Genomic DNA, 11,728 nt, shown 5'->3' on the forward strand with positions numbered 1-11,728 from the left:
TGTGTGGGCTGAGAGACACCCACAGACTGTTGGTTGGTGCTGAGGGAGAGATACCCACAGTGCTGGGTAAAACAGCAGCCACAGCTTTACTTCTTCCCCCTGAGGACACACAATACCTAAAGCAGATCGTCCTGCTCCTCACTTCACTGAGGAGACTTCTGCTTTCACTTTCTATGCCTCAGCTTGTAGCACCCACAGAAAGTCCGGGGCCTGACAGGGGAGCCCACCTCTTAGGCTGCATTAGCCACGCCTCTCACTATGTCTTATTTTCAGGGCATGGCTTATGTTGCCTGAATGCTTAGAAATCCTGCTAAGGCTTATTTTATGGGTATATCTTGTTTTCGGGAAACAGGACATATAGTATCTCTTGGAAATAAAATGACATTACAACACAGTTCCAAAACGTTATCACAACATCAGACCCCTTTGTGACTCTTGGCCCACCTTGTATATGTGCCTTTAAATGCAAGAAAGAGAAGTGTTTATTGCTTCAAGTTTGCTGAGGGCAATTTCCCCATTTTTATAAAAGGCTTTTGTCAACAATGTGTGAGGAATGCGAGTGTGGTTGAGCTACAGCTCCACAGTGCGCCATGAGAGGAGTTGCAGTCCCATCTTTTACTCTGGAGTTTTTTTTTTCCTGTCAGGAGCAACTTGAGAAACTGCAAATCGGGTCTGGTGTGAGAGAATTGGTTGTTTGCAAGGACGGCCTCCGATGTTTTACCATCCTGTGGGAGGCTTCTCTCATGTCACCACATGGGAAGCTGGAGCTCACCTCGCTCACCTCGCCCATTGACCTTTCGGTCAGCAGTCCTGACGGCACAAGGGTTTAACCCATTGCACTACCAAGGCTCTGGAGAGTAAATTAACACGAGGGAAATAATAGACCCACAGCAGTGACAGCACAATCCTAGGACGCAACCCAGCCAGAGGGTTAGGTCCTTGGGTTTCTGCGGGGTTTGGGGCTGCCGTTTGGACTGAGGGAGAACCAGGGAACTGGCAAAAGGGGTCCTTTGCCCGTCTGTGTTTTCAGCGGGCCTGGGTTGAAGAGAGGGACGAGGAAGAGCAGCCCAAGGCTTGGCTGCGAGTCCGAGGGTCCCTTCCTGCCCAAGGAGGGCGAGACCCAAAGGGGGAAAGGAGAGGGAGAGGCAGCTTCGCGGAGCCGCTTTTGTGCCTCTGCAGTCGACAAACGCGGCCCCTCCGTGGGACTGCTCCCCCTCCAGCCCCTTCCCCGCCTTTGACCCAGCCATGGAGCAGAAGCAAATCGCGTGAAATTACCTCCAAGGGATTACACGGCGGCCCCATTCAAAGACCCCCCCTCCCCGCTCTCCTTGCTTCCCTCCCTCCTTAATCCCGTGTCCTTCGCCGGCTGCAAACAAACCCGAGGCAAAAGGCCCCCTATTCCTCCTGCCCAGCTGGCCCCCGAGAGAGCCTTGCGCGCACGCTTTAAAAAAAGGAAGAAAAAGAGGGTTTCCCCGGATTAAAAGCCCCTGGATGGATGTCACGCCTGACAAGCCCTCAAAGCCGTCCCTGAAACGCGCGACCTTTTTGGGCTCCTTCTCTCCTCAAAGGCAGGGCAAGGCAGGGCACCCTCTTTGGGGACAGACATCCCCCCCCCACGTTTTGAAGCCAGCTGCCTCCATTCTTCAGGGATGAAAGGCCCAGGGGAGAAAGATTCCCGCCAAATTCCCTGGGGCAGATGTTGGTAAAAGTTACAGTAGAAGCGGGAAAAGTTACCTCAGAGGCATATCTCTCAGCCTTGGACAATCAATATATGACAAAACACAGATCCAATGGTTTATTTTTCTTCAACTCTTCAGATGGTGGGGCAAACTTGGGCCCTCCAGTTGTTTTGGACTTCACCCCCCACAATTTCCCCTCAGCTGAGGCTGAGGGGGGGAAAGGAAGGAGCCTGAGGCTGTGAGGAATGGTGGGAGTTGAAGTCCAAAACTCCTGAAGAGCCCAAGTTTGCCCATACTTGCAGTATAAATGGATGTGAAGATGTTTGTTTGTTTTCTCCTACCACAAAGCATATTTCACTTGTTTAGACATGCATATTCCACATTAGCAGCCCTCAGTTTGCTCCATGGGGAATATATCTAGCACCAGGATAGCCCTGTGGTAATCTAGAACTGCACAGTATACAACGTACAATGAATCTGGGCTGGTATTACAAAGAGGATGGCAAATATAACATTCAGGTGGATTTTGCCTCAGAGTCGGCATTCACACCCTCCTCTTCAGCCGTGTTTGTTTTTATGTCCTTTCAAATAACCATACATTTATCTGACAGCACCTTATGCGCGCACACACATATATTTTGGAGTATTAAAAAACCCTCCATAGGTGCAATTTTTTTACAGGGGAAAAAAGAGAACAGTTGCTCTCTGGACATGATTAACAGCCGAGTTGGAAGTACATATTTCACTTTAAAGAAAAGGGAATCATTATCAATCCATTACGCATTAAGAAATGTCACTCAAGTCTTTTTGACTCATTCGGCAGAAATCTTTGCAAAGCCCGAATCATACTTCTGCAAAGCAGCAATTTTGTTTAATCCAAGGGGGGTTATTACTCTGGTCCCTTATTAGGATCTATACTACTGCCAAGCAATCCTATAACCATCTCAAAAGAAGTTTACCTTCATGTTATAAAACCAGTAGTGGTATTTATACTGTGCAATAATTAGTGTATTACTTGAATCCACTAACAGGTTCATTTTATCTCTGCACAAAACCTCCAGTCTGCTTATAGAAAGCTTGTGCCTCCTTTGGCGCTGCTAAAGTGGTGAAAGAGTGAATGAAGGCTTGGTAGCACTTTCTCTTTTTTGCCTTGCCTTAATTCCCATCTCTTTTTGCTCTCATCCAATTAGTGCAGTGTATTAAGCAGTTTATCATCTCATAGTCAGCTATTGAGAGAAACAAGGCGAACACTTTGCAATAGAGCCTGCTCTCCTTTGACACCCTCAGGTACTTACATATTCCACTGTGCTATGAATAATAGAGGAAGAATAGAGCACTAATTCCCTCATCAAAGAATGCCTTGTCTGCTGCTTTGCTCAACAACACCATTCTGATCAAAAGAAAAGCAATAAAGCTTAGCATAACAAAACGAAACCTACTTATTAGCTTAGTGGTTAAATTAATGCAGAGCCGCTGCTATTCAAAACCAAGGTTTGAAAACAGCCTCCAACAACCTGATAATGCTGCCTTCGGGATGAAGGAATTTTAATCTGAAATCTGAAGCTGGCACAGATGAGATAATCTATTAAACAGCTATAAGAGGAGCGAGGGATGAGCGGTTCAATTAAGAAATATTTAGGTGCTTGACAGAAGAGAGGCAAGTAAGACAAGAAAAATAGACAGGAGTTGAGAAATAGCAAAGTAATTTTGTTTACAGGCAGATGATTCCGGAAGAGGACAAACTCCTTAGATGGAATTTTTTTTTTTTTTACAATCCCTTGATGTAAAGTTTAGCTTCTGAACCTTTGTATCTTAAGTCCCACCCCCTGCAAAAAAACTAAAAAAACCTCCTTCAATAGAAGTTTAAAACTTCTATCTATCTATCTATCTATCTATCTATCTATCTATCTATCTATCTATCTATCTATCTATCTATCATCTATAATGAAAATATGGGAAGAGCACTAAGTGTGGGCCTGTATTTTCAGCCTCTTCACAATTTTACTGCTTCCTGTAATACATGTATAGATTAATCTACATACAGGAAGATGGGTCGGCATTTCTCAATCTTTTAAAAGTGCTGAGAAGGCAAAACACTGGAAGCAGGCAGCTCAGGCAGAGCAGTTCAGTCTTTATTTGACCATCCTGAACACCAGACATTACATTAACCTGGATGCTCACTTGAAAATGACTCCTTTATCCAGTTTTCCATGACAGATGGTGCACATGCATACACATAGGTTGTTCCATTTTTCATTTTGATTTGTCAGGTAGGTCTGCTTTGTATCATATTATGCAAATACATTACACCTTCTGAATGTGGGGGGACAGCAAAACTTGCATATTTTTCCAACTCACCAAAAGGGGAAAGAAAACAGTCTGGATAATAGCACTGGGAGGTGATTAATCAAGTATGGTGGTCCATATGAGATTTCTCTTCAAATAAGACAGAAATGGCATGATGAGGAAATAAAAGAGGATACATGGAAGCACCATTAATTTACCCAAGAGCTCTGTAGCAGACACAAAGTTAAGAGTTTCTCAATTTATTTCAATAGCATATTCACGTTTGCTTGCGTACTGAGCAACATTTCATCTAAGAACATATAGAAACCTTTGTAGGCAAGTCAAGGAATACTAAATTGATACAAATATCTTTAAACATGTGTGATTCCCAATTTCTGTATGTGATCAGACACATTAACTAGCATGAAAATGGTCAATATATGGGAAATTGTGGGACTTTTAAAAATCCCAATTATGAATGATGTGATGTAGCCACTCATGTTTCTTTATTGATGTGCTAACTTCATCCATTGTTCCCGCATTAGTCCGAGGCCAGGGTCAAAGGGATATTCTCAAACTTCATGTTATTTGTCATTTTGGGGTATACTAGGAGATGAATTGATAATTCCTATGAAATAAAATCTTTTAAGGACCTCTCACTAGTTACTGTTTGATGGGAAACAGCACCCTGGGTATTTTCCTTACTCAATTGCAAAGATCTAAACTTGTGGTATAAATGAGTATCACTGTGTTATCTCACTGATAAGTTTAAAATATGCTCATCATTCAATTTTTTTACATAATAATTTTTAAATTAGTTTTCTTTTAGAAGTGTAGCACTTTGCATTTGTATTAAAATAACTTTATATGTATATATGAACAGACAACAGTATAAATCTAGGAAATTTTAGACCAGTTCTGTAAAAAAGTCAAGATTCCCCCTCCCCCTCTCCCCAAATACTGTTTGACACTACTTCTGTTGATGATTTTACCAGCAGTGAACACTCTAGAGCAAGCATGGGCAAACTTGGTTCCTCCAGGTATTCTGGACTTCAACTCCCACAATTCCTAACAGCCTCAGCTTAAGTGGCTGAGGGGGAAAAGTGAGGGGCCCGAGGCTGTTAGGAATTATGGGAGTTGAAGTCCAAAACACCTGGAGAGCCCAAGTTTGCCCATGCCAAGTCTAGACCATATTTATCAGCCTCCTAAAACTTTTCCAGGGCTTTATTTCTGTACCAAAGGCTAGGAAGTATTTTGGGGTTGGAATATGTCCCATTTTTACATCTCGGGTCTTCTTGTCTCATGATACTAGGTTTTCTTGCCAAAGAACTAAAGTATACATGTATGTGGCAGGGAGAATCTGCCACAAACCAATGCTGTCTTTCTGCCCTCTTCAGAGGGCAATTGGTGCTTTAACATTAATTCCCATGCAGTTACTCTGCATTTTATTTGAACAAACACTGTCTGGCAAAAACAAACACAAAATAACTCATCTCCCAAAATAGTTTCACAAGTAAAGATCACATTAGAACCAAGTATTAATAGGAAGCCTTTAGGTTTAGCATTGTTTTGAACGGCTGTGTATATGATCACAAACTAGATAAATAGTAAAAAGGGAAAACATTAGTGCTCCTACTGAGACCTCCACTAACCTCTTTTCCTGAGAGCACCTCTACTAAATACCCTGGAGCAAAGTCTAGGATCACTTACATTCCAGCAACTCTCACTGGGAATTATTCAATTAAAGGAGCCATTTCCCCACCCCTTTCTTCCCTTCCAGGGCTAGATATACAACAAATAGATATTTATTGAAACATAAGTGGTACAGGTGCCCAGTATATTATCTACTCACTTTCAGATGGCTTTTCTTTTTCATATTTGCTACTGAATAAAGTCAGATTCTATTTCAATCTCTTTAAGTGACAGACAACAGAATTTCTGCTCAAGTATAAATGGAAAATCAGAAAGGAAAAAAAAGAAGATTTTTGTCTAGAAAAGAGTCCTCAAAAAGCCCTCTTGTACTATTCTCTTTAAATGCAGTGTTATGTACTGGGATTTCCCACAGATTTTGCTATATTAAATGTCTGAAAAAGTTTGCTGAGGTCCACTTCAGAATAGCTGCTCATGGTCAACCACTGGTCTACAGTGTTCTTCAACTTTTTGTACATTTCCTTGTTCTTTTCGCTGAAGAATCCCTGGCAATTCAATCGATCTGTTGAGAGAGAGAGAGAGAGAGAGAGAGAGAGAGAGAGAGAGAGAGAGAGAGAGAGAGAGAGAGAGAAACAACACATTAAAAGATCATGGGGGAAAAATCACCTTTCACAGTGAGTACTCCTGGAAATCATTTCTATCTCACAGGTATCTATAGATTCGTGTGCGCTCTAGTATAGGGATACCAATTGTCAAAACTTGATCTGTCAAAGTTTCTGTTCTAGCTGTGTGTCCGTTTTTTAGCATGCCTTTTAAAAGCAATACTTTAATCAGGATGTTTAGAAAAGTGTCAAACCTGTTACATACGGCAAATCCAGTTTATCAAGAAATTAGTCAACCATGCTGCCATGCCGCAACTGAATTGGTACACCACCTTCTGTCAGTAAATGTCTAAAAGCATTGTTTGTCCATTAATGTTGACTAAGTGGGGCAGGAGGAACAGAAAGTAGATTCAGCAAGATCACCAGAACCTTTAAAGAGATATAGGGAAGAAGGAAAAAGAACCTCTCTTAGTAGTTGGATTGTTTGTCAATATTCTGTCTATGTTCTGAACCCTCCCCATTGGCTGGAAGATTTTCAGTGATGAACGACACTCAGGATGCCCCTTTGTAAATCCCTTTGGAAAAGCTTTGTCTACAATATATTAAAAATGAGATGCATATTCTATTCCACAGTTCATGTCTCAAAATTTAAGAAAAAGCCATTGTGACAAGCCATAATCAGAAAATATGAAATTCGCTTGATTAATCAGTTTATGTACTTGTGTATTCATTTGAAGAAATATGTGCAGGTTCCTCCCTTACTACTTACTACTACATTGCTTTGTGCAAATTTGTTGGCTATGACAAGCAATTTCCATATTTCAATCACGTTTTCTAGTGAGTCATATCTGTGGCTACAGTTGTATTAAGAAACATATTTTAAATACAAAACCCAATAGAATAGGACAGGAGCAGAAGCTGGCCTATACTAGGTCAGACTATTTTGATCCAGCCCAGTTTTGTTAACTGAGTAGCTAGCCACCACTTTCCTAATGTTTAGGGTCCTTTTATATCACCTCTAATTGAAGACACTTGGGATTGAACCTTGAGATCACAAGGGGGAGGTGCAAGAGACTGAACTTCCTTTATGGGAAGTTCTATAAGTTATATGCTTCCATCATGTCTATACTAAACACTCAGATAAGTGCCTAAATTCTGAACAGGTTTGAAGGTTGTTTATGTATTAAAGTGTTTTTAGGAACAGATTAAAGACAGAAGAGGACAAGAGCAGCAGCCTGGCAATAAATCTATTTTTCATGGAGTTGTTTGATGGTTCAGTGGAGAAATCACTGTAGATTTGACACAAAGAATAAATACATTAGGAAAAGAAAAACATTCAGAGTAGGAAAAATATTACATGCTTGTGTTTTGTGTTTTAGTAAAAATATAAAAATATTTTCTATGTCAAGGCTGACCCAAGATATTCTGCTGCCCAAGGCAAAGGATAAGATGGTGTTCCCTCCTATGTTCCATCTGCTAAAGCGGAGTGAAGGGCCAATTCAGTTCTCACAATGAAATAGCAGTCTTCAATATACTTACTTAATGACAGCAGGGCAGTTCAAGTAATTAGGATGGATTGTGTGGCACATATTGCTGTATTTTCTAAGAAACCTCAGTTGGTCAGGGGTTCAGGAGAAAGGACTATGGGATTGCTGCTCCAGCACCCCAATATCGGTTGCCTGAGGTGTTGTCTTACTCTGCCTAATGGCCCAGGGCAATCTTGGTCAACATTTCATAAGCCCTAACAGGAACCATTTCCCAGCAGATAAGATGATATGCTTATGTAAGAGTTATATACACAGTGAATCAGGAAGTCATCTCAGCAATACCAGATGGTTTCATGCAAGCCTTTTATCATCTCAAACCCAGCTTGCCATCTGTAAAATAGTGAGTAATAACACTATTGGATGTCATTAATACCTGTACTACTGGCCCTTCTTCCCAGGATGCTAAAAGGATTACTGATATAATACAAGTTTAAAATATAGGTGCATTGCCAGGGAGTGCTCCTATATCTTCTTTTGTTCCTAGACTCTCAAGTGAACTTAGAAGCCTCCTTTCTCAATTTCAGCTATAGCCCTACGTGTGGTTGTTTGGTGAGGTGTGGCTCTTGGTCCCAGTCATGATAAACATGAGAATTTTAAAACGTCGACTAGAGCAAACCACAAAAAGAAATTTTAGTCAGGCTAAGATTCCCCCTTTCCCCAAGAGCGATTTGAATGCTGGATTGGGACTCTGGGAAACCATGGTTCAAACTCCCATCCAGCCATTGAAACTCAATGGCACACAACCTCAGTGTCAAGAAAAGGCAAAGGAAATGCCTTTTGAACAAATCTTGCAAAGAAAATCCTATGATAAATTTAATTTTAAGGGTCACCATAAATTGGAAATGACTTGAATGCACACAACAAAAGCAAGCTCCCCTCCTCATGCAGTTAGTTGTAGTTATTTGAATCTCTAAAAATACTCACACTTCTAGCCCATTTCCAAAACCAACACAAAGTGCTGACCATCATTTGTTGTTTAATGTGTTGTCGAAGGCTTTCATGGCCGGAATCACAGGGTTGTTGTGTGTTTTCCGGGCTGTATGGCCATGTTCCAGGTACCTCACAACCTCTGAGGATGCCTGCCATAGATGTGGGCGAAACATCAGGAGAGAATACTTCTGGAACATGGCCATACAGCCTGGAAAACACACAACAACCAATTTGTTGTTTATTTGTTCATGACCTCATGGACCAACCCATGCCAGATCATCATTATTAAACCACTAAACAACTTTGGACCATCTTTTCCTACTTTTTAACTCAGATTTCTATTTGAGAGAAGACAAGGATTGGCTTGCTGTAGTGCCTAGGCAACAAATTTTTATTCATGAAGCGATTAATTTAGGTAATTTAGGAGGGCCTAGAGGACAATTAGCCATCTCTAGGATCCTCCATGGGCTGCATGGGCTTATATGTAAGCAGCAAGTTGTTCACTTTCAGTATTGATTTTTAAAAATAATTTTAGATATTAGATTTTACAATAGAACTTCTATAAAAAGTAACCAATAATTTAAAAGCGATTTTCCCTCTTTCCCATTTTTTGGTGGGACATTGATGGTATTGGTCCTCCTAGATTTGGAAAAGAGCCTTAGATTTGCTCATCATTGGCCCCGATTTTTGTTAATGGAATGTAGGTGTCAGTAGGCCACTGGTCTGTCTAATCAGTGACTTAGTAACCACTGGTTACTAAATTGATTTCTCTTAGAAGCAAAAAAGTTATGCTAGCCACATAACAAGGTCCTTATGTCTGTGAATAGAGAATGAATCCAGGGAAGACTTCTATGAGTGTAAGTTTGTGTGTGTATATATATGGGAAGAGTTATTGATACTCTTTTTCTCTTTTTCCTGAGACTTTCTGCATCTCCATCAAACCTTTCACAATGTATTTTCAGGGAAAGTTCAGGTCTAAGAGCCCTGAGAACTCTAGATTGAGACTTTATCTGCTGCGCTGTTTGGCATTTCTAATATTATATTATTGCTTTTAAAAGTTCATAATGCTAACTGTATTGAACATCTCTGATGTAAGATAAAAAGTCAGTATATAAATTTTTGAAAGTAAACAAACCAACAAGTGTTTTGAAATAAACTATGCAAATTCCAAGTTTTCTTGAATATATCTTTTTTCAGAATGTAATTTATCTCGCCAATAGATGAGGAAATTCTCCACATAGTGGTTTCCACTAATAACAGTGGAAAGACAATACATTATATTATCCAGACAAGGAACTATCTGAATTCTATAATCTTTTTTTCTTTTAGTGGAAAATTCATAATTTTAGATTGAGGATTTCACCGAATTCTTAAACCACCTTAAATGCATGTATTATTTCAGGCCAATCCCATTCACTAAAGCTTAAGGTAGTATATAGAAGTTCCCAGCTCCAACCTTAACTTAGGGATGCTGTGAACTTGGCAGATCAGGGAAATACTGATTAGCCCAGAGTCATCCAATGAGTTTCATCCTGGGTGTTGTATGTTCAGTCCAATTCCTGGATTTACTTCATTCCCTGTTCAAAACTATAAGTGTGAGATCATCCTAGCCATTTTTATTATAGACGTGACATCCTTCAAACGATGAAACTTATTTTGACATGCATTCAGTCTTTGAGTGCATTCACACTGTAGAATTAATGCAGTTCGACACTATTTAACTGCCATGGCTCAATCCTATGAAATCACGGGAGTTGCAGTTTTACAAGGTCTTTAGCCTTCTCAGCCAAATAGTGCTGTGGTTCACCAAACTACAGATCTCAGAATTCTATAGCATTGAGCTATGGCAGTTAAAGTGGTGTTAAACTGCATTAATTCTACAGACTATATGCACTCTTTATTACTCCTTGTTGCTCAAAAGTTCCTCAAGAACCCCCCATTCACAAAATGCATGCTTTTGTTTCCTCTTAGACTACTGGCTACTTCCCTTCCTCCTCCTCCTCCTCCTCCTCCTCCTCTTAATCAAAATGCAACTGAACATTTTACAAAGGACATGTATTTCATTAGGCTCCTCCATCTTTTTAACAAACTTCACTAAATAAACATCTTAATTATGTATAGGATTCACACATTTACATATTGCACTCATATATCTTTGATGTATCACTGTCATATGAATTCAGATTAGGTTGATATTGAATATTGTTGAGCAGATTGACATATTTTTCAATTTCTGAGAGAACTAGGGTAACTTCCTGTGCGCAAGTGTTGTGCGCTTATAACATAGGAAAGATCACAAAATAGGTCTGTATATGTATCTAATGTGAATATTAGAAATGATTTTTCATGATATTGTACAGACACTTCAGAGTTATTCATTTATTGTTTTATTTTTCTCTTGCAGACACATTTAGCATCATGTTAACTAATTTAAAACCTTACTACATTAAAATCAAGAGAACACATATGTCCATTAGTATTGTGCATAAATAGGAAAACCAAAAATTAAACCTCTCCTATTTTCCAGTCTTTATTGTTCACATTTTGATGTCAAATTCCTGATTTTTCTCTCATATTGCTCATCTATTGAACACATAGTGAACCAAGAATCACTCTACTGAGTTCCTTTCCCTTTAAATGAAATGTTAATTCCACTAATTCAAGATTGTTTTTGCTTAAAAGATGTCTATGTGTTAGCATTCCTCTTCCCACATGTGTTTCTTTTCCTACCTTCCTATGTTATTTTAATGAGACAGTAAACAGAAGAACCTTATTTTACCTTGGTATATTAGCTTCTTATCTTGACTTTCAGACATTGCCTAGCTTTTCCTTAACCAACCATCATAATCAAATATGCTCTGAAGAACAAAACTCAAAAGCCGCTTCTAGTTCACCAACAGAATTCTTCTTTTTTGTTCACTATATTTAAACATTAACAGTACAATGAAGGCAGAAGTAAACAAAAAGATAAACAGAGGAAATTTGTACTGGCACTGGGAAATTGTCTATTGCAAATGTGCTTCTTGCCTGCACA

At 39.8% G+C, this 11,728-nt stretch overlaps 1 protein-coding gene and 1 long non-coding RNA gene across 9 annotated transcripts in view; one reads left to right on the forward strand and one right to left on the reverse strand.

The window, feature by feature from the left end:
- LOC134297504 (uncharacterized) overlaps nucleotides 1-11,728 on the forward strand; it is a 232,374-nt gene that overhangs the window by 203,478 nt on the left and 17,168 nt on the right. The window lies entirely within an intron of this gene.
- pola1 (DNA polymerase alpha 1, catalytic subunit) overlaps nucleotides 3,791-11,728 on the reverse strand; it is a 279,719-nt gene continuing 271,781 nt past the window's right edge. For 2 of the 8 annotated variants that reach the window (XM_062975198.1, XM_062975197.1), the window contains exon 38: nucleotides 6,041-6,177. Coding sequence is in view for 2 of the 8 variants with exons in the window: in XM_008107337.3 (XP_008105544.2) it covers nucleotides 6,008-6,177 (170 nt within the window). In the remaining 6 variants the exon portion in view is untranslated. Of the gene's footprint in view, nucleotides 6,178-6,471; nucleotides 6,647-11,728 lie in introns of all 8 variants that reach the window. The other 6 variants (XR_010004266.1, XR_010004264.1, XR_010004265.1 and 3 more) reach the window with 5 other exon arrangements.

Source organism: Anolis carolinensis, chromosome 3, assembly GCF_035594765.1.
Source record: "Anolis carolinensis isolate JA03-04 chromosome 3, rAnoCar3.1.pri, whole genome shotgun sequence".
NCBI lineage: Eukaryota > Metazoa > Chordata > Lepidosauria > Squamata > Dactyloidae > Anolis > Anolis carolinensis.